The sequence below is a fragment of the Pseudorasbora parva genome, chromosome 18 (genome assembly GCF_024679245.1).
Source record: "Pseudorasbora parva isolate DD20220531a chromosome 18, ASM2467924v1, whole genome shotgun sequence".
Lineage (NCBI taxonomy): Eukaryota > Metazoa > Chordata > Actinopteri > Cypriniformes > Gobionidae > Pseudorasbora > Pseudorasbora parva.
This window is the reverse complement of record NC_090189.1, coordinates 19,017,391-19,040,930: the sequence shown is the minus strand read 5'-3', so window position 1 is coordinate 19,040,930 and position 23,540 is coordinate 19,017,391. Positions and strand designations below refer to the sequence as shown.

General features: G+C 36.4%; 1 protein-coding gene across 1 annotated transcript; it reads right to left on the bottom strand.

The window, feature by feature from the left end:
* Positions 1–113: 113 nt before the first annotated feature.
* On the bottom strand, positions 114–23,201 carry si:dkey-247m21.3 (5-hydroxytryptamine receptor 4). The gene is made up of 5 exons (XM_067423250.1): positions 23,073–23,201; positions 21,579–21,779; positions 19,853–20,006; positions 16,750–17,312; positions 114–1,638 (listed from the first exon to the last, which is right to left on the bottom strand). Exons 1-5 carry the CDS (start codon positions 23,102–23,104, stop codon positions 1,545–1,547), a joined length of 1,044 nt encoding a protein of 347 aa, XP_067279351.1. The 5' UTR covers positions 23,105–23,201; the 3' UTR covers positions 114–1,544.
* Positions 23,202–23,540: the final 339 nt, after the last annotated feature.

Below are 23,540 nucleotides of genomic sequence, written 5' to 3'. Positions count from 1 at the left end.
TTTCTGCTCCAATTCTTTCTATACTCTGGATTACTAAAAATGGTGAATATTCCCTGCAGTTTGTGGTCAGTAAGGTGTTTTTCAAAGAAATTAATACTTTTATTTAGCAAGGATGCATTCAAATTACAACAAATTAGAGTACAGACACATATAACGTTACAAAAGATTTTAAATGATTTTTCAAAAAATGTATCAACATTGATACTTGAGCAGCAAATCAGCATATTAGAATGATTTCTGAATGAATGACACTGAAAACTGAGTTAATGGCTGCTGAAAATTCAGCTTTGTCATCAGAAAAAAATGGCATTTTAAAATATTGAACAATAGAGCTATTGTAATGGTAGTAATATTTCATAAGAACTTTTTTTTTGCAGTATATTTACTCCAATAAATGGTGCTTTTGTAAGCATAAGAGACTAAAAAAATTATTGACCCTGAAGTTTTATATGGTTTAGTATATTGTGAGTATATGTCAAAGCAGTGCTTCAAAGATCTTATCATTATTATTTTTTATAATAAAACATCTGGTGTGTGCCTTAACGGCACATTTGAAATCATCTTCACTTTAGTTTTGCAAATGGATAGTAATTTAGATCTTTGAGTTTGAATTTTTGAGTGGCACTAGATGCCTCGACATATAATTGGCTCATTTGGGCAAAACAATGTAATGGCCTGATCAAGCTAATGCTTTCAAGGCCATATGAAACATTACACAATTAAAATACTTCACCATTTAGCTGTCTCATAGAAACCTCCATGAAGCCATCTGGAGCACAATGGAAAGAACAATGGCACATCAATCAAACAGCCGCATTTATATAATGGATGAGAAGTGCCCAACAGATGCAGTACAAGTAATAATACAGTTACGTAGTTTTATGAAACTGACAACAGTTTTTAGCTTCATCGCTCCGATAAACTACATTAAATTCAGTTTGATTACACAGTGATACATTAAAAGTACAAATGTCACACGGTGACAAGCCACTGCTTCTTTTCACAGAAGTCAAAACTACAAGTACAATAAATACCTTGATGAATAAAGGAGTATCAACTCCTTAGTCTGAAAATGAGTATTTGAGGTTCACTGTAAGCAAAAATAACCACATGCTTAAATGACAGGCTGCTTTTAATTGTCTGCTGAGCAGTATATATTTGTCATTGTTAGCCTTTACAGCCGAAGCAGACATGTTCCTCCTGATTTGAAAGATGAGACCTACATAAATGAGTAGTAAGCTGCTAAAAACCCCATATAGCTTGAAAAATGTTCAAGGGGACGAAGAAAGATCTCTTCATAGAGCAGTTTTCTTTGCCTTTACCTATTTGTTTCAAACTACCCATCTCCTTGAACATCCCTGGGCATATTATCTGTTTGCTCTCATCTGATAAAATGCCTGCATGCTAACGTCATCCTCACACACTGAAGATTTAGCGAAATAGGCCTATAAACAATCTTTGATTTATCACTAAAAGTGAAAACCCATCAAAAAGCAAGCTGCAATGAAGTCTCTTGATTTGATGTTTCCAATGTAGGCTCTTGGCTATGATGCACCAACAGACTCCTGTGATTCCAGCTCACTCGACAGAAATCGGTTGGAATTGTCGCTGTATCTTCGGCTTTGAAGAAATGACAATCTGAATACAAAAAGAAATAAAATGTATACATTTATATTCCATTTGGTTGGAAAAGAAGACAATGCAAAAAGATTATATACTAATGTCAGTGGACAGTAAATGAAAACAGATGTGAACAGGAAAATGAAAAAAAAAGCCAAAAATACAAATCAAAAGTAATAAAAGTAAAGACAGATCAGACCAGAAACAAACTATCCTCAGCAACAGATTCTTTGTACATATATAGAGCCGTAATGTTTTTGGCCTGTTTTCAGAAATACAATTTCTAAATTTCCCTGGTGATGTAGTTACACGTTACTACATATAATGACTAAATTATGCATATTTAAGAGTAACTAGCCCTAACTCTATATAGTATGCACATATTACAGGTCCTTCTAAAAAAATTTGCATATGTGATAAAAGTTCATTATTTTCCATAATGTAATGATAAAAATATAAACTTTCATATATTTTAGATTCATTGCACACCAACTGAAATATACCAGGTCTTTTATTGTTTTATTACAAAATTCCTCTAAAAAAATTAGCATATCATGAAAAGGTTCTCTAAACGAGCTATTAACCTAATCATCTGAATCAACTAATTAACTCTAAACACCTGCAAAAGATTCCTGAGGCTTTTAAAAACTCCCAGCCTGGTTCATTACTCAAAACCACAATCATGGGTAAGACTGCCGACCCGACCCTGTCCAGAAGGCCATCATTGGCACCCTCAAGCGAGAGGGTAAGACACAGAAAGAAGTTTCTGAACGAATAGGCTGTTCCCAGAGTGCTGTATCAAGGCACCTCAGTGGGAAGTCTGTTGGAAGGAAAAAGTGTGGCAAAAAACGCTGCACAACGAGAAGAGGTGACCGGACCCTGAGGAAGATTGTGGAGAAGACCGATTCCAGACCTTGGGGCACCCGCGGAAGCAGTGGACTGAGTCTGGAGTAGAAACATCCAGAGTCACCGTGCACAGGCGTGTGCAGGAAATGGGCTACAGGTGCCACATTCCCCAGGTCAAGACACTTTGGGCTACAGAGAAGCAGCACTGGACTGTTGCTCAAATTTTGCATGTCATTCAAGACAAGAAGACTGGGGAGAAGGAAATGCCAAAATGCCTGAAGTCCAGTGTCAAGTACCCACAGTCAGTGATGGTCTGGGGTGCCATGTCAGCTGCTGGTGTTGGTCCACTGTGTTTTATCAAGGGCAGGGTCAATGCAACTAGCTATCAGGAGATTTTGGAGCACTTCATGCTTCCATCTGCTGAAAAGCTTTATGGAGATGAAGATTTCGTTTTTCAGCACAACCTGGCACCTGCTCACAGTGCCAAAACCACTGGTAAATGGTTTACTGACCATGGTATTACTGTGCTCAATTGGCCTGCCAACTCTCCTGACCTGAACCCCATAGAGAATCTGTGGGATATTGTGAAGAGAAAGTTGAGAGACGCAAGACCCAACACTCTGGATGAGCTTAAGGCCGCAATCGAAGCATCCTGGGTCTCCATAACACCTCAGCAGTGCCACAGGCTGATCGCCTCCATGCCACGCCGCATTGAAGCAGTCATTTCTGCAAAAGGATTCCCGACAAAGTATTGAGTGCATAACTGAACATAATAATTTGAAGGTTGACTTTTTTTGTATTAAAAACACTTTTCTTTTATTGGTCGGATGAAATATGCAAATTATTTGAGATAGGAATTTTGGGTTTTCATGAGCTGTATGCCAAAATCATCAGTATTAAAACAATAAAAGACCTGAAATATTTCAGTTGGTATGCAATGAATCTAAAATATATGAAAGTTTAATTTTTATCATTACATTATGGAAAATAATGAACTTTTATCACATAGGCTAATTTTTTTAGAAGGACCTGTACTTACTTGATTAAGCACAATGAAACTATGTCACCTTAAAATTAAGTGTAACCAAAAAAGTTGTTTTTAAGCACATGAATCCAGGGTCCAATCCGATTTAGCTGTTCTTAGATTTGTTGTAGATTATTTTTGAGAAAGTATGATTTCCAAAATCATAGGATCTCTCTTAATGGTTTCATAAATGTCATGCCAACCAAGTGTGTCAATCAAACTTCCTCTGACTAAATTTAGACATCCATTAAAAACGAATTAAACCTTGTTGAAGAGTTTTTGTGCAATTATGGTGTGCATCCATTAATCCATTAAAAGAGCCAAAAAGCAAACACATGACAATGCTTGTGTTAGAGTTGCCATTTAGATGACATCTGTGACTAATTATTAATATAATATTTAAAAAAAAAAAAATCTAACAGGGGTCAATTCATCTTGTATTTTCTTTTTTTCTTATTTCTTGTTTCTCTTTTGCTAATCTGGAACATAATATACTACTGTTAAAAAGGTTTTGTGTGTGTGTGTGTGTGTGTGTTTCTTGACCAAACAAGTCTCATTGATCAAAAATACAGCAAAAAATTATATATTTTTTAAAATGTAATTTGTGATGGTAACAATGAATTTTCGGCCTCATTACACCAATCTTCCGTATTACATGATCCTTCAGAAATAATTATAATATGCAGATTTTCTGCTCAAGAACCATTTCTTATTATTATCAATGTTGAAAAGCAATGCTGCTTAATACTTTTTTTCAGGATTCTTTTATTTCTTTTAAACATCATTTAAGTCTTATGTAACACTATAAATGTCTTCAGTGCCACTTTTGATCAATGTAATGTGAATAAAAGTATAATTCTCTTCACTTTTATCCATAAGTGAAAAATCTTGACTTTAAGTGTATGCTGTCCACCTATCATCTATATCGACACCTGGAAAGCCCTTGGAGAATTTCATTTTTGTTTAACTAAAAAGGTAAAAGTTAATTTCTGGCACTAGTTGTTTGCAACTGCTGGGCGAATGTTTTATCACCTTATTCATAGGCCAAATTATTAAGTTTATTATGTGTCTCTTCCACTGTCAAATTGTTTCTACCTCTCTATTTAAATGACTGTAGCTGGAGCTTAATGATTTAAAAAAAACTATCATCATGGAGGAGCAGAATGTGGGACAGAAACTCTAAAACTAGCACTTGATCTGCATTATCTCATGACTACAGCAGGTTTCGGTGAACCTGAGCTCACTGTAGATCTTCCCGGGAAGAAATGTTGCACTCTTTGCACATCCACATTATCATGCATTTAAGCAGAGCATTCTACAAAACATCCCGTTTGTGTTGCATGAACGGGACTCCACAGGGTTAAGTCCTCAGCATGTTGTTCATTTAACCATGATACAGCATAACAACAGCTGTTTGGTGGAGCGAAACAGCTAAAAGAATGTGTCTTGGGTTCAAGTATGCTAGGGGAGTATAGAGTGATTGACTCGTGAGTTTCACTCGAGCGAATCTTGGCTGAGGGTTGGCAGGGTCAGACTGAGGAATTCTCAGCCTTACTGTCACACAAGCCACAAACTCACTAAGTTCCTCATCACTTTCTCACCTCCAACTGGCTTTGCTTCCTTCTTAAAATGGGGCCTCTGATATTTGACCTCTCAGTTTATAACACAAGTCAATGGAAATATTGTTAAAGTGGGAGTTCACCCATAAACGAAAATTCTGTCATTATTTACTCACACTCATGTTCCAACGCTATTTACTTACATGGAAAAAATTTAAGACAAATCAATAATTTCACATAGGTCATTTTCATACAAAAACAGTTCATAAAGTGAAAACATCCGTTCCAATTAGGACAAAATTACACCATAAAATAATAATAGTAAAATAAAATTGGTCCATACGACTGTTAAAATATATTTCAAGTCTTCTGAGGCTATTAGGAATTAGCTATTAAAAAGGTACAGAGATGACATTTAAGTCATTACATACAATATTTTCCTTCTATTACCTTCTATTTCTATTAAGCTGTTACCTTGAGAATCACTGTGACTTTATTACTGATTCAGTGAGTTTTAACTGAACCAATCCAATTTGTTCATAGGGTTTGAACAACAATGATATGTCTTTTTTTATTTCCGGGTGAAAGATCTGTTCTTTCAAATACCAACAAATACAGTGCATCCAGAAAGTATTCACACAGCTTCACTTTTTCCACATTTTATGTTACAGCCTTATTCCAAAATGGATTCAATTCATTTTTTTTCCTGAATTCTACAAACATTACCCCATAATGACAACGTGAAAGAACTTTGTTTGATATCTTTTCAAATCTATTAAAATAGAAAAAAGAAAAAAAAATCACGTAAGTATTCACAGCATTTGCTCAATACTTTGTTGAAGGACCTTTGGCAACAATTACAGCCTCAAGTCTTTTTGAGCATGATACCACAAGCTTAGCACATCTATTTTTGGGCAGTTTCTCTGATTCTTCTTATAGGATCTCTTAAGCTCCATCAGGTTGGATGAGGAGTGTCGTTGCACAGCCATTTTCAAATCTCTCCAGAGCTGTTCAATTGGGTCCAAGTCAGGGCTGGCTGGGCCACTCAACAACATTCAGAGTTGTCCTGTAGCCACTCCTTTGTTATCTTGGCTGTGTGCTTAGGGTCATTGTCCTGTTGGAAGATGAACCTTCACCCCAGTTTGAGGTCCAGAGTGGTCTGGAGCAGGTTTCCATCAAGGATGTCTCTGTACATTGCTGCATTCATGTTTCTCTTGATCCTGACTAGTTTCCCAGGTCCTACTGCTGAAAAATATCCCCACAGCATGATGCTGCCTCCACCATGCTTCACAGTAGGGCTATTGGCCAGGTGATGAGCAGTGCCAGTTTCCTCCATTCAGGCCAAAGAGTTCAATCTTTGTTTCAAATTTTGTTTCTCATGAACTGAAGGTCCTTCTGGTACCTTTTGGCAAACTTCAGACGGCCTGTCATGTGCCGTTTGGCCACTCTACCATACAGGCCTGATTGATGGAGTTCTGCATAGATGGTTGCTCTTTTGGAAGGTTCTCCTCTCTCCACAGAGAAACGCTGGAGCTTTGTCAGATCACGTTCTTGGTTATGTATGGGATTTTTTTTTTTTTTTTTTTTTTTTTTTTTATTAATACATTTTCAAAGATAAAAAAAAAACTTTGATCGAATGATCGAAAAAGGCTGTAACATAACAAAATGTGGAAAAAGTGAAGTGCTGTTAATAATTTCTAGATGCACTGTACACTGTACACATCTGAATAATGTGAAACCTGTATAGATAACTAAAAATACACATCATTTCACGATCACATGGTTTGGTACAAAATTCTACAATGGATTAAGCAAATCAATTTGAGTAGAGTGGAAATATTCTTCCTCAGTGCACATTTGCTTTGTAAATGAATCCTGATTTATTATAAGTAAATGTGTTTGCTTCTAATGCCTAAGAGAATGAGATTAACCTTGAATGTCAGAGTGAAATCTGATCAAATTATTCTTATTGAATCAACTGTCAAATATTAAAACCTTCTTAACTTTTACTCATAACTTTATGCAGCAGGATTGTTATTTGTCATTTGTACATAATGTGCATACCAACTATGCAGTTGTGGGAAATTTGAGAAATACAGTACATTGACTTTTTTAGTTATTGCTGACAACATGGTCAAACTTTAAAAAGTTCTATTTAAAAATAACCCTTAAATAATTTGGCAGTTAGTACTTTAAACTGAGCACTAACTATTATTAATGTCCCAAAAGAAACAATGAACCCGTTAGGTCAACAACAGGCATGTCTTGAAACCTTTTTTTCATGCCGTTCTCATGAGCTGTTCTATAATAAGACTGAGATTGATAAAATCAGTAATCCAGTTCAGATGAGTTTCCCCCTTTATGAGCTACATTATACTCCTAATGTCCAATAATTCTCCCCATATGCCAAAACAGATTCCTACAACACGCCAGGCAGGCTTTGAGCTTTGAAAACTTTGTAAAAAAAAGCAGCCTGTCTGTCTCGAAGCTTTCTTCTTTGACTGATCTCTGTCCTCATCTAGTTTCTGTCTTTAGCTAGAAGCTATCAAAAAATCTTTTAACATCCCCAGAGGAGAAGAGAAAAGAAAGAAAGAAAGAAAAGAAAGGGGGAAGAAAAGATTAAAGACAAGTGGAGAAAAATACACTTGTATTTAGGCAGATCACTGGAATTTTCGATTCAGATTACCATCACCCCATCTGATATTTCTGCTCTTCACGTTAATACAACAATCACTTTAGCAAAACTTCTCCAAAATGTTGCGGGCAAAGAAGGTCCATTGTTAATAGTGTAGTGATACATACAGTGCACACTGGCGCAAAGTGAGCTAAGCAGAGTGAGCGTTTTCAGTTTCTTTCTATGGAAGTTGAGCTTCACGGCACGCTCAAGTGGTGCATTGTGGGATTGAAAGCGGACAGGAAAAAGAACTGACAGCAAACCAAGAGCATCAAAAGGTTAGGCAATTCTCAAAATTATCCAAGTATCAAGTATTGGCAGCCAATAAATCATATTGTTAACATATTGGTAACTTTGGAGTTGTTATATACACTATAATGCCAAAAGTATTGGGACACCCCTCCAAATAATTGAATTCAGCTGATCCAATCGCTTCCATGGCCTCAGGTTTATAAAATCAAGCACTAGGCATGCAGATTGCTTCTAGAAACATTTGTGAAAGAATGGGTCGCTCTCAGGAGCTCAATGAATTCAAGAGTGGTACTGTGATAGGCTGCCACTTGCCACCTATGCATTCTTCCATTCATTAATTTCCTCTACTAAATATTTTACAGTGGAAGCAATTGAGAACAACAGCAACTCAGCCGCGAAGTGGTGGCTTAGGTCAAGTAAAATCACAGAGCAGGGTCAGTGCATGCTAAGGCAAACAGTGGGCAGAAGTCTGCAACATTCTGCAGAGTTAGTAACTACAGATAGCTTGCATCCAAGCCTTACATCACCAAGTGCAATGCAAAGCATGGACTCTAAAGCAGTGGAAACGTGTACTCTGGAGTGACAAATCATGTTTCTCTGTCTGGCAATCTGATGGACGAATCTGGACTTGACGGTTGCCATGAGAACAGAACATGCTTGACTGCATTGTGCAGTGTAAAGTTTGGTGGAGGGGGGTTATGGTGTGGGGTTGTTTTTCAGGGATTGGGCTTGACCCCTTAGTTCCAGTGAAAGGAACTCCTAATGCTTCAACATTCTGTATGTTCGACATTTTGTATGTTCCCAACTTTGTGGGAACAGTGGGGGATGGCCCCTTCCTGTTCCAACATGACTGCACACCATTGCACAAAGCAAGGTCCATAAAGACATAAGCGAGTTGACCTGCATAGTGTGGAGGAACTTGACCTGCATAGAGTCCTGACCTCAACCTGATAGAACATCTTTTGGATGAATTGGATTCGACAATATGACATTATAATGGATATGACAATGTTAATGTATTTTGTTTTGGCAGAATAGATTGTTCCATGTACAGTATGTTAAATATTGCAGTTTGGATGCTTCCAATAGTTATATATGGTTAGGTTTTTAAAATGTTGTAATATTGACAGGATATCTTTACTTGGGAGATTTGTAAACAAATTTTATTTGTGTGCATCTCTGATGATAATATTGTCTGTGTGTTTTGCCACTGTAGTAGGGATCCACATTATTGCACCATTATTGCTCAGCTGGCAAAATCCATTCCAATTGGAAATCGTACAAATGTTCGAAAATGTGCCCTTGCAGACACAGATGATGTTGGTCATACAAATTCGGTTTGAAAGTTACTTCTGTGCGAGCATTGCATCCTTTTCTTGTTCACTTGCTAATGTGACTGCACTGCACCTTAACTGAAATTAGTGCTACTTTCAAATATTATGTAATCACACTCTTGCCTTATACAAACGCAACGGCTGCCATCTAGAGTCATTTCTCAATTGTAGTAAAAACGACCTCAATGACTTTATTATTTATATTAGTAATATTGTTGCAGTGTTCTTCTTCCAGTTGTTTTGTACACTGGAATTCACAATGTTTCTTGTCTTGTGCAGGGGTGTCTGGGTGTGGCGGGCCACAGTCCAGCTGAGTTTACCTCCAAGTTGACTAGAAGTTTCTAGTATGCACAGTAAGACTATGATTAGCTGGTTCAGGTGTGTTTAGTTGGGGTTAGCGCTTAACACTGCAGGACAGTGGTCCTCCAGGAGCAGGATTGGACATCCATGTCTTAGTGGAAGTTAAACCATTCTCAGCTTAACTCCAACTAATATTTCATATCCTCTTTTCCTCTTTTACATTCTAATTACCACAACAGTATTCATTAAGTGATAATGGCTGGCTGACTGTACATTAACTGAGCAACACTCTGCTCTATTATTTATAGATATTGATTGGGAATCGTATATGGGCAAATGAAATCCAACAAGTAACTGCACAAACCAATTAGTGCCAGAGAAGAGGAACATCCGTTAACATCACTCAACCTTCTGCTTTTAAAGTAATTAAGTCTGAGTGTAGTAATTAGTCCATCTCAGTCATCTGTGCCTGACATATAAATTACACATTTAACATTATCCCCTGTTCTTTCTTCTGCACTTCCTAGTAATTTCATGGTTTTTATTTTTTAATTTTCTCATGACTGTTTCAGCATGCAATAATAATGGGACTTGTCGAGAATCGAAGTGTGACTTGAAACTGAGCGCACAAGTTTACTTTCACAGCAAACCGCATTGTGCTAACTGTGAACTTTGCTAAAGATAAAACAGACAGTACGGGTGGTCAAAAATAAGAAAGATCCAGGGAATGTGTGCAGATATATCTAACCAAACAAACCTTCATTTTGATTTCCAAATCAAACATAACCACATCGAAGTACTATGATCACTTAAAAACATCCCAAACATCTGCAACAAATCAAATCATAAGAGGATACGGATTCCTTGCTTCACTCTATCAGGCCACATTCTCGTGTAATCCGTGCACATTGTGCATGGGAAAGAAATGATACAAAACAAAATATTTTCAATACTGCCATTGAAAATTACTATAGAGGCCATACTGAAATTCTGCCTGTCCAAATCTTGCACTTTTATGTTAAAATAATCATCCCTGACAAATTTGGCACTGCCTTTACATTGGATCCATATGTTCACAGGGACACCAGGGGTTCAAATCCTCTGGACTGCTGAACAACCTGTCATTGACATTAGAACAAGAAATACATCATGTCAAAACCATTTTTTCACGTGGATACCAGCGGGACAGAACTCTGGACCTCTGAACAACTTTCAAATATAAAATAAAATAAATGTAATGTTCGCAATTAAGTAAATATCCACAAACAAAACAAAACAAAATCAAGAAATATATTCACTCCCTGTGAACAATTTTAGTTTTTTTTGTTTTACCCTATCCATTAGTCTGATGATCAACTCATAGCCTGACCTGACATTAACCTGAAACACAAGGATTTGGTGCAGCGGAGAGTGAAACTGATGCAGTTTTGACCAAACATGGAAACGTAATTTTTAGCAGTGGATTATAGCTGATACCTTTCAAATGCTCAGTCTGAACCTCATTTAGACTTCACAAAAGAAACGGAAAAGATAAAATGTGTTCAGGTTGCTGCCTATAGGTACCAGTGATTATCTAGGCTATTTTTTTTTAAACTGAGCTCATTTAATAGTTATCAAATAAATAATTGCATAAATAAGTGGTCTTAAATACTGGTAATCTCTAAAGGGATAGTTCTACAAAAGTTTTTTTTCCAAACCTGTGACTGGAAAACAAAATGAGATATTTAGCAGGATGTTCAAACTGCTCCTTTCCATAGAATAAAAGTGAATGTGGATCATCTTTACGTTTTTTTTCATCTAATATTTAAATTTAATTTGAGCTTGATTTTAATGACCTAAAATTATTTTAATAGTTTTAGTTTTGGTTAACAATAGCAACACTGCTTTGGAATGAAGAACGTTAGAAAACTTTGGAAAGACGTGAGGGTTATATTGGATTGGAATGTAAAAATGCTTAATGCTGAAAGTCAATCCAAGATTACATCAATGTTCCAGCACTTTTTATGATTTGTTATATATAGTCAATTCGGTTAAAAACGGCAAGCTAATTAGTAATAATAACAAATAATTTGACAGTTATGCCCTCTTTTAGACACGGCGTAGAGGTTTGCACACCGATTATTTATATAGGTTGCTAAAACAGTGCCACTTCTGGGATCAATCTGAAATAATAACTGCTCCGGCAAGCTGAAAAAGCTTGTAAAGTACATTGTTAAATCAATGGGACACATTAACCCATTGCTCCTGTTAAACCACTCCAAGTGTCTGAGATCTTAATGGCAGAAACTAACAGTTATTCAATATTTAAGGCCTTTACTGCAGTGTCAAATTCATCACAAGACAGAGTTAGCTTCAATCACAGGGTGGACGTGTTTTAAAAAATGTCTTAAAACAGGTCTGTCCATCTCTGAATAAAAGCAATGTCAGGGTGCAAGGCCGTGGCATCGCAGAGTGCCATTAAATTGAATTTCTCTCTCAAGCCATTAACCAGCCCGAAATCTAATGGGACATTTTTATAGGTAGCAATAACAACAACGTCCTTAATCTAAGATAGGACCATAAAACATGTAACCACCTTCATCTCAGCATCTATTCAAAAAGATAGCAGTAAGAGAAGGCTATCAGGGTGTTCCATTCCTGAATCATGCTCCTTATTAAATTGAAGAGTTGTAATAAAACATTCTCTCATTTGTTTTGGTTTTATTTCTTGGCTTTGTGTTTCACGGTTGTGTGGAGGATTTGATTTTACCTTATATAAACCTGAAGGCTGAGAAGTTTACCTTCAAACTTCTTGTTAACGTACATTTTTTTGGACACAGTCCTGCATTATTATTTCTTGAAAAGCTTTTGTGGTACCTGGTTCTGACTTAGCCAAAGGTCCAAAGTTCCTCTCACAAAACGTGAAGCTTTTTCAGTCACACCGAGCGAAACGTGAGCCTGGCTGCTACTGAACGGATTCAGAAAGCTCAACTCAAAGCTCTCCGCATGAGTAGAGAGCGGACTTAAACCACATGGCAATAGCACTAAGCCGTCCAAATGTTCCTCGGTTGGGAGAACGTCACATTCCAGACATACCTCCAAAACGAGGGAACAAATGTGTAGAATATGGAAAATATTAAAGGCTGTGATTGACAGTTAAGGTTTGCTGGATGGTGGCCATTAGAGAAGTCTCTATGGAAACAGAAGCAGAGAGATCTGTGTTTTCCGACACCTTTTCCGCTTTGCCAATCATCAGTCTAATAATGAACAAAGTGGCAAAAATGCAGGGCTAGAATACTTCATGTGGGCACCAAGGCTGTAGCTTTCAGACAAAAACCTCACTTCACTTCTCGCTCCATATTTGCGCATGTTGCACAAGGACAGATTCTGTTGCAGCCCCTCACAAAAGAGACTTAACTATAAATCCTTATATTTATAGCATACGAAACACTGGAATAAGCAGGGATGTTAAAACAATTAAGCCAGCCAAATGTTTACTATTAATTTGGATATAATAATATTAACAGGGGACTAAATTTCAGAGGATTTTCAGAGAACCAATGATTATTTGTCCTTCATAAACACTGACTTAGCTAATAGTTCTGCCATCAAATGCAGGAAATAATATTAAATATTATTATAATTATTACAAAAATATATTACAAATGAATTTTTTTATTTATTATTTAATATATTTTAATATTATGTATATTAAACTGTTTCCTGAATAGTGTACAGCAGCAAAATAGGACTTAAAAGACTATAAAAAATGCCACATTTTGCACACAAAAAAAAAAAAAAAGAAGAATAAGAAGAATAAGAAGCCTACTCATGCAAACTAAACATTACGGTTTGTCTAGAGCCACTTAAAAGTAATAAAATGGTGAACAATTCCTCAAAACATCATTGTAACAAAGCAAATCATATGGGTCCACCCTTTATGTTGGCGCATAAAACGACAAGTATTTTGTTAGGACGAGACAGCAAACCACTGAGCGAAGACATTCAGAGTACAGGCCTTAGTTACAAAAATCGAAAAGGTCAAATCATCAATGAAGTAATTAATTCGCCTAGGGTGGAAAACACACACAAATGATAGAAATACACAAATAAAAGACGGGAAAATAAATAGTGGTGTATTTAAAATGCCTGTGTTGTTTTACGCAGGTTATAAAATTTTCGAACGATGAAAATTCCACGGTCACAACCATGTGCTTTTGTTTTGATCAAGAGCCACAATGATGTCATCTATACTTATGCAAAACGAGTGTGTGGGTAATTGCCTTTGTAATGGGAGAAATCGCTTAAAACTGTCTGAAACCATGAGGTGAAAAACAACTGGAAACGTGGAAAGCCTTGTTGCTGAATATTCTACCAGCTCTTGTGGCTAAACGCAGCTTTTCACTTTCAAAGTTACAGAGTGTGTTCTAGCCGATTATGTCATTTTTAAGTGTCTTGTAAAACGCTATATGGAATTAGCATGTTTATAAAAGGTTTTTATAAAGATCATTTTTATGATAATGCACACAGACTAAGATTACAGTAACATGACCATTTCTAACATTTTTATCATCTTCAACATTTTGCAGGGCAAGAACTTGACAAACACATTGTGTAGAACTGAGGGTTGCATTTTCAGCATTACAGAAAAAATACTTGCATTGCAAAATCATTACAATAATAATTATGGATGAGAAATATTAATTACATTTTAATTTTACTACTTAACTATTTCATTTTACTTTACTAATTATATTTTGTGGAAGAAAGAGTGAAGCACTTTGGCTTAACTTTAGCTCAACTTGTGACTTAATGTTATACTTCTCTTTATTGCACATTATCTTTTTTCAAAATGATGGTACATTTTGAAAAATGAAATATTAGTAAAATATAAATTAATATTGATGCCCCATCAAAGACAACTGCTATAGATTTCGTGTTAACATCAAAAACATAACAAAGAATTACAAACCTGATTCCAAAAAAGATGGGACACTGTACAAATTGTGAATGCAATGATGTGGAAGTTTCAAATGTCAACATTTTATTCAGAATACAACATAGATGACATATCAAATGTTTAAACTGAGAAAAATTATAATTTTAAGGGGAAAATAAGTTGATTTTAAATTGCATGGCATCAACACATCTCAAAAAAGTTGGGACAAGGCCATGTTTACCTCTGTGTGGCATTCCCTCTTCTTTTTATAACAGTCTGCAAATGTCTGGGGAGTGAGGAGACAAGTTGCTCAAGTTTAGGAATATGAATGTTGTCCCATTCTTGTCTAATAGGCTTCTAGTTGCTCAACTGTCTTAGGTCTTCTTTGTCGCATCTTCCTCTTTATAATGCGCCAAATGTTTTCTATGGGTGATAGATCTGGATGGCAGACTGGCCCTTTCAGTACCCGGATCCTTCTTCTACGCAGCCATGATGTTGTAATTGATGCAGTATGTGCATTGTCATGTTGGAAAATGCAAGGTCTTCCCTTAAAGAGACGACATCCGGATGGGAGCATATATTGTACTAGAACTTGGATATACCTTTCAGCCGTTCCACCACTGGCCACCTTGATGCCTTAAGCGTCATTACTTTATGATGCCCACGGATGCGTCATTCGTGACTTTGTTTACCGGGGATGCTGAGAGAATTTTCTTGTGGTGCCCCCCTCAGCACTTGGTGCCCTACGCGCAGCACATGGTGGGAGCGACGGCACTGTCTTCCAGCATTGATGCTGCCTTTCCAGATGTGTAAGCTGTCCATACCACATGCCACATGCCAGATGCAAGCTTCTGAACTGAACTGATAACATCTTGGGTTGTCCTTGTTCTCTGTAGACCAGATGACATAGCATCCCAGTTTTCCAAAAAGAACTTCTGATTTTGATTCGTTTGAGCAGAGAATAGTTTTCCACTTTCCAACAGTCATTTTAAAAGAGCCTTGGCCATGTTTAGATATGGCTTCTTTTTTGACCTATCGAGATTTAGGCAGCAATGGCGAATGTTTTCTGGAAGTATTCCTGAGCCCATTTTGTGATTTCCATTACAGTAGCTTTCCTGTATGTGATGCAGTGCCGTCTAAGGGCCCGAAGATCACGGGCATCCAGTTTTCCAGCCTTGACCCTTATGCACAGAGATTGTTCCAGATTCTCTGAATCTTTGGGTGATATTATGCACTGTAGATGATGATAAATTTAAACTCTTTCTATGTTCTATTGTAAATAAAATATAAGTTTATGAGATGTGTAAATTATTGCATTCCTTTTTATTCACAATTTGTACAGTGTTCCAACTTTTTGGAATCAGGTTTGTTAAAAAAAAAATTTAAATCCTAAAAAAATGTTTTTTTTACAAAAATATTAAGCAGCCCAACTGCTGTCAACATTGATAATAATAAGAAATATTTCTTGAGCTCCAAATCAGCATATCAGAATGATTTCTAAAGGATCATGTGACACTGAAGACTGGGGTAATGATGCTGAAAATTCAGCTTTGCCATCACAGTAATAAAGTACATATTAAAATATATTGAAATAGAAAATGGTTTATTTAAAGTGTAATAATATTTCACAATATTACTGTTTTTACTCTATGTGGCGAGTATACGACTTTTCAAATATATAAAAAACAATTACCGACCCCAAACTTTTAAACGGTGTATACTGTATTTGTATACACGCACTTTTTACTTTTCACTGCCTTTAGCAAACAACTAAGGGTACTTTTCGAACAATCTACTAAAAACTGAATAGTTCCTCTGTTGCGTTTTTCGCATACCACAAAAGTTGTTAAAACAATCTCTAAAACTATTAGAAACGCTGTTGTGCATGCCAGGCCAGTAGTTGGCGATGTCACTTTGTAAAAAAACACTCCTATACTGAACACATAATATGCACACACGTCACCTTTTTCACAAATTTGCGTTTTTGTAGTTTACACGGAGACGATAATGATATTGTTTTCAAAAACGTGCACTTTTGAAACACGCTTTTAAAAGTTAGCATTTTTAGGCTTACAAAACGCGGTTATCCAAACAGAACTCTCCATCAAGAGAACTTTACCAACATTCTTACATTGACTTTTCATATACAGCATTATCTTTCATCTTTTTTCCCCTGAACTCATTTCTGAAAGCTCAGTGTGTTCAAGAGGGACTAACTGTACCTGAGAGAAATGGAGGTTCCGTTGACAGACTCTGAGTGCCGTCTGCTTGGACTAAAGCCCCCCTGCCGGGCATAACGCTCATCCCCACAGCACAGGATCCTAAGGAAGGCTCTCCGAAAAGCCCGGTTCAGAAAAGCATACAGGAACGGATTCAAGCCTGAGTTGATGTAACCCAACCAGAGCCAAGCGGTCCACATCTGCCAGGGCACGCTGTAATGAATGAAGGGATCCACCACATTGGTGATGAAGAAGGGTGCCCAGCACAGACAGAAGCAGCCCATAATGACAGCCAGTGTCTTGGCTGCCTTGGTTTCATTCTTAATGCGATTGGAGCCTTGTTGATCGTGGCTGGGGCAAGTCGAAGAAGGGGCCGAGCCGGCCCGGTGTAGAGAGCCAATTCGCCGTGCATGACCCATTGCGGTGATGTAGATTCGCTGATAGGCGAGAACCATCAGCACCAGAGGCACATAGAAGGCCACAGCTGAACACACCAGGGCGTAGGGTCGGTTCACCATGAACACACAAGTTGAATTACGGGAAGAGTTTAGTTTTCTTTGTTCAATCTGGGAAATTAAAATGAAAAAACTATTATGTATGCATCGATATTAAAATTCTAGCTGAAACCAATAATTGATCATTATTTTCGTGTTATGGTTGATAACCATAGGCGTTGCTAGGCCCTTTTTAGCCCCCCTTTTTCAGCCCCCCTAAACTTATGCCTCAGCCCCCCTAAAAAATATGTGATTAACCTTTAAAACATATGAAACTGGCGGCAGGATTCGGCTTCGTTCCGTTTTTTAGTCTGTCTCTCCAATCCGCAGCGGCTCTGAGCAGAGCGCAGCGCACGTCAGAAGCAGAGGTGTGTGTGTGTGTGTGTGTGTGTGTGTGTGTGTGTGTGTGTGTGTGAATCTGAGCGTCATTGGTCTGTCACCGCTCGTCAATGTCAAAATATTTGATAAAACCAATCAAATCAGAGTAGGCGGGCTTTATGGTCACACAGAAAGTGCTGAGGCTGAGCGCAAATTTTAGCAGAGCAACTCGACGTCAAGTAAGATAAATGCAGCTAAATTAAACATTCATGTTTGACAGCTTCTGCTTTAAGTCAGAAATGTTAATCAAAAGAAAAAAATATTTAGGCAAATGAATAAACTTGTTGTGTCTAATTTTTAGACATTTTTAACTGGAAATATGCCAATGTGATTCATAATGTAGGCCTTTAACGAACAGAAAATATTAACAAAGCCATTTTCATCAGATTAGGCGTAAGTTTAATAATAAATGTGTATATATTGTAAATTAATATAGCCTAATTCTATTTGTAACATTCAGTAAATTAAAAAAAACATCAGCTTTTTCAGCCTGTATTGGGCATAAGATTAGTAGCCTAATGAATGTACTGTGATTTTAATAAACTTAAAACTTTGATAAACAGTAAATTAACGTGTCTAAGAAAATTATTCATGAAACATAAATATCAGTATGTTAATATGTAAATCATATGTTCACTTTATTCACTGACGAAAACGGGAAAAAACAGTCAAAGCTCAGCGTTATGAAGAGACAGGGCAAGATAAAAACAGAGAAAACGAGAGATGTGGAGATAAGAAAGACAAATAATTTACCGCCCAGTGACATGGCTTTCAAGCTATTGTTATCAAATTTTTTGGCCTTCAGAACATCATAAAATGCTCATATGTAGATCATAGAAATCAAAATTTTCTTGGGGGAGCATGTTAGAACCCCCTAACATTTGGGATCTTGGTTATTATAAACCTGCCTACATTATTGGGTATGATTAATGCATGTACAGTATGGCCATGCATTAAGGTATTAATATTTGCTTTATAAGTAATGATAAACAGCCAATATCTTCTGGGTGTTTGTAAGCTAGTTAATAGCGCAATTTGGACCCTAAACTAAATAGTGTTACCATTTTTTCTACAGACCTACCCTCACTGGGGGCTGAGCCCCCCTAAAATAAAAATCCTAGAAACGCCCCTGTTGATAACTGATATCAATTTTATATTATTTTGTCTAAATATTGACTAAAAAACTCTAATATCGATGATATCAAATAGCTGATAATCGATACTGTTTTATTTTGTAGTCTTGACCTTCTCAACTACATCCAACAAATAGACATACAAAAATGTAGTTTATACAATTAATTTTCACATACACTACCATTCAAAAGGTCAGTAAAATTCTGTCTCTTATGGTCACAAAGTTGTATTTGATCAAACATACAGTAAAACTGTAATACTGTGAAATATAATTACAACAAAAAGTAACTGTTATCTACCTTTAAGTATTTTAAAGGGTAATTTGTTCCTGTAGTGGCAAAGCTGTTTTTCCAGAAATCATTGCTCCAGTCTTTATTGTTACACGATTCTTTATAATCATGGTTGTAATTCATTACTTAGTAATTATTACTGTAATTTAATTATTTTTCCCATGAAAGGAAAGTAAAGGTTTACCCTTAATTTGTAATTGCACTAAATATTGACAATATAGAACCAAACAAGTGGATTTAACGTCTGATGTTAAAATGTATGTTTTTTAAACCTATAAAGATAGTGAGTAATTATTGCAGTAGTTTAATTACACTGTTGAAGATGTAATTAGACTACAAGTAAGTGATTAATTACTTTTTTGGGTAACTTCAAAAGCACTTCAAAAGCATTTATTTGATTTTTTTTGTTTTTTGTATCAATGTAAAATTCTTCACTGTCACTTTCACTCAATTAAATGCATCCTTTCAAAATAAAATAATGATTTTCTTAAATTTTTTTTAAAAAAATTAACAGAAGTGTAACCTGTCTAATTCATATTCAATTAATTGTGGTAATATATATTTTTAATTATTACTATAACTACAATAACATTTAATGGGATTATTTCTTCTTACAAAAATGTATCATTCCTTAAAATGGTCACACCCAAGAAGTGACATAATTTCGACCCTTTTCTTTAGTATAGCCAAAGTAAGTACCATTTATTTTCAAAACTGGTTTTATAATCCAACCTAGAGATATCTAGCTGAGAGTAATTACCTAAAGCTTTTAATACATCAACATAACAAGAAGAAGGAACCCTCACTTACAAAGCTCTCGATTCCAATGGTATTCCAGCTTTGCATGATCGGAAGGAAAGAGATGAAAAAGGGGATGACCCAGCATCCAACCAGCATCAGAGAGACTCTCACAGGTGTCATCTTGTTATTGTAGACCAGAGGCTGACAGCAAATCGCATAGTACCTGGCCAAGACAGAAATTGCAAATATCTGAAGAATCATTCAATGGAAGCTGTCAGGCAGTACAGTGTCTTTCGTAATCAATGCGTCCCTACATACTGTACTTTGATATACCCTGATGAATCTGCTGATCTTGCCACTAAAAATCTAATGCGATGAATTATGTAGGCCTACAACTTGAAAATATGCACTTACTGGAGACCGCAAAGACATCATATAGACATCATGGGAATCGTATACGGATGTAGAAATAACTTGGTGACAGTGAGATAGATAAACAGCATTTATTGCTCGAGGAAAAAGAGAGATAGATAGGCAGAGAAAGGCTTCGAGAGACTAAGAATGAGTCATGTTACTGCCATATGGACCAGGTGCAGTGCATAAATCACAGCTGCTCTCTTTCAGGCCAAGGGTGCTGCAGTCTTCCCAATGGGTGAGCATGAGGAAATTTGCATACGTAACACAGCAAATTACACATAATTAACTGACACGCTGACAAGCCCCTTGGAGTTAGCGAAGACATAAATTATGTGCTTCTTTTTAGTGCAATTCTGTGTTTCCATTATGTCTTTCATTTTGTGCATATGTTTTTGAAGGCACAGTTTACTCAAATACACATAACAATTAGAAACTGGATAAAATATAAATTAGACATCACGATACAGGCCGGACATCAAGTGTATTGTAGTACACTGTAATTTGGTGACGTAAGATCTATAAGACAGCCTATAAATGCCAAAAATATTTATTGTGTGTATATACTATATCACGTCATAACCCAAAAAACGTTTTAAAGAGAAAAATGTATGATCAAATCTACGAATGAAAATTGCTATCCCAAAACTATTAAAGGGTTAGTTCACCCAAAAATGAAACTGATGTCATTAATGACTCACCCTAATGTCGTTTCACACCCATAAGACCTCCGTTCATCTTCGGAACACAGTTTAAGATATTTTATATTTAGTCCGAGAGCGTATCCAAGTGTATGCACAACAGTTTGCTTCAAACCTCAAATAAAGATTCAAGCGGTTATGAATCAGCAGATTGATTCAATGATTCGGATCACATGTCAAACTGCCAAACTGCTGAAATCACGTGACATTGGTGATCCGAATCATGAATTAACCTGCTGATTCATGACCGTTTGAATCTTTCTTTGAGGTTTGAAAACAAACGCGGAAGAGAAGACAATGCTGAAAAAAGTCATCGTTTTTGTTATTTTTGGACCAAAATGTATTTTCGATTCTTCAAGAGATTCTAACTAACTAACTGATGTCACGTATGGACTACTTAGATGATGTTTTTATTCCCTTTCTGGACATGGACAGTATAGTGTGCATACACTTTGATACGCTGTCGGACTAAATATAAAATATATTAAACTGTGTTCTGAAGATGAACTGAGGTCTTACGGGAGTGGAACGACATTAGGGTGAGTCATTAATGACATAATTTTCCTTTTTGGCTGAACTAACCCTTTAAATCCATGATAACATGGTCTAATTTAAGACCATGTTCTCAATATTGCCATGGCAACACAAGCCGTTTTTTGTATTAGTTCATGAGCACTTACCTGTCTAGTGCAATGCAGCAAAGATGCAGAATAGATGCAGTGGTTAGCAACACGTCCAGTGAGGTACGGATCAAGCAGAACGTCTCTCCATAACTCCACTGATCTGTGATCAACTCTATGGCTGCTAGGGGCATCACAACAAGGGCAACTAGAAGGTCTGCAAATGCCAGGGATACGACAAAGAAGTTGGTCTTCTTCTTCCTATATTTTAAACGGTAGATATGCAAAAAAAATAAACATTAGTTCACAGTTAGTGCTGCTGTGTTGTGCATTTGTTTGTGTCGTCCATATCGCACCATTTATTATACACTCCCATGATTATGCAAATTAGCCCTGCCTCCACTCACTCACACAAGTTTAGAGATCCACTTGCTTAACTTTACTGTAGTAAATGCTGTACAGTGGTATCACTCTTTACAATGTCGGACACATAACGGTAATTAATATGATTTTAAGATAAGATAATATGATGCCCTTTGCTGGACTATGTTATAAAACAGCTAATAATGTGTTACTAATGTTACAAAAAAACATGTTCCCATTCACCATCTCAGCATCAGACAGCTGCCTTCTGAAGCTCTCCATAGAAACACTTTAAACGTCATAGAACATCAGTGGAAAAAGGCATATAGTTCATCATAACATCATGATATACATCATATACATAATTCACCCTCTATATTTCTAAATGTACACGATTTTTCATATCAACAGAAAAATATATCCCGGTATGGCTTCTCTTGTGGAACTTACTTTTTTTCACTGCAGTTTTAAGGAGAAAAAAACTCAACAATGGTGTTGATTCATGACTTTGCACGTTGTTTGTCTTAAATAATATTAAAAACACCACATAGACATTTTTTTTTTTTTACCACAAGGGGTCTTAAAGATATTAATACTTGTTTTCAGAGAACTGTTGAGGATTATGTTTCATTTTCTTGCTTTTTGTTTTCTGGTTGTAGGAAAAACTAACTGCAAAGTGGGGTCAGCATATCTAAAGATGTGTTGTCTGAAACCAAATCCTTATACCATGTGCAGTTTTGCTTGTCAAGTAAATTGACCTCGTTTTAAAGTTTTAGATATTCTTACTCGAAAGAAATACAAGCATACTGATTTAAAGTTTTTGCAGTGCTTTCAACACCTGCATGACAAGTGTAGTAACCAAATGAATCCATTATATTGTGTGTAATTAAAAAAATAATGATTGTTCAGATGGTTGTACTGAACACTCCACCATCTGTCATTGGGTGGAAAAACAGCTGGCCCCACCCCAAACTCACACCATTGGTTGAGCCATTGTTGCTATGTAAGGCTGGTCGGGATTTTTAAACAAAAAAAAAAAAATTTAAATTTTTTTTTAAAAACAGAACCCCTTTTTAGAGGGAATCAACCAGCAAATAACATGTTTTTACATATATTGCATATTAAGCTTTACTTTTACCATCAAAAATGTAAAAGACAGTAAATTTAAATGTCGATATGAAACCCCATTACCTTAGCTGTCTGTCTTTACAGAGAGCCACCATCACAAGCAAATTACCAAGCGCAGTCAGAACAATGATGGTCGCCAAGACAATAGACAGTGTTATCCTTTTGTGTTTAGACACGACTGAATCCTGTGCACTGCAGAGAAAAATATGCAGATAATTATACATGAATATAAGATTAATATTTATGAATCTACTTTGTAAAACAATATTTGAGGTAGTTCTTACTTCCCCGCTGAGTCTGGTAGTGTGGCCATCACTGGTCATCTGTATAGAAGTGGTCAGATGGAGGTTGATTCACACAAGACAGAGCAGTCCCTCTTCTGTGGGATAAAAACAACTGTCTTGGGTTCTCACATCCAAAATGCAATCATATTCTTTCAGCATCAGCTTCAAAGTGAGAGCATTGAGAATAAACCATCAGCACATTTGTAAATGAAACAGGCTTCTGGGATATAACAAGGGAATATGAGCC

What these genes read in the sequence shown, in the direction of transcription:
- si:dkey-247m21.3 (XM_067423250.1), bottom strand. Translation starts at nt 23,104, where the DNA reads ATGGTGGCTCTCTGTAAAGACAGACAGCTAAG. An exon ending in TGTAAAGACAGACAGCTAAG is followed by an intron (nt 21,780 to 23,072) that starts GTAATGGGGTTT and finishes TTTAAAATATAG; the next exon opens with GAAGAAGAAGACCAACTTCT. An exon ending in CCATTGGAATCGAGAGCTTT is followed by an intron (nt 17,313 to 19,852) that starts GTAAGTGAGGGT and finishes TTAATTTCCCAG; the next exon opens with ATTGAACAAAGAAAACTAAA.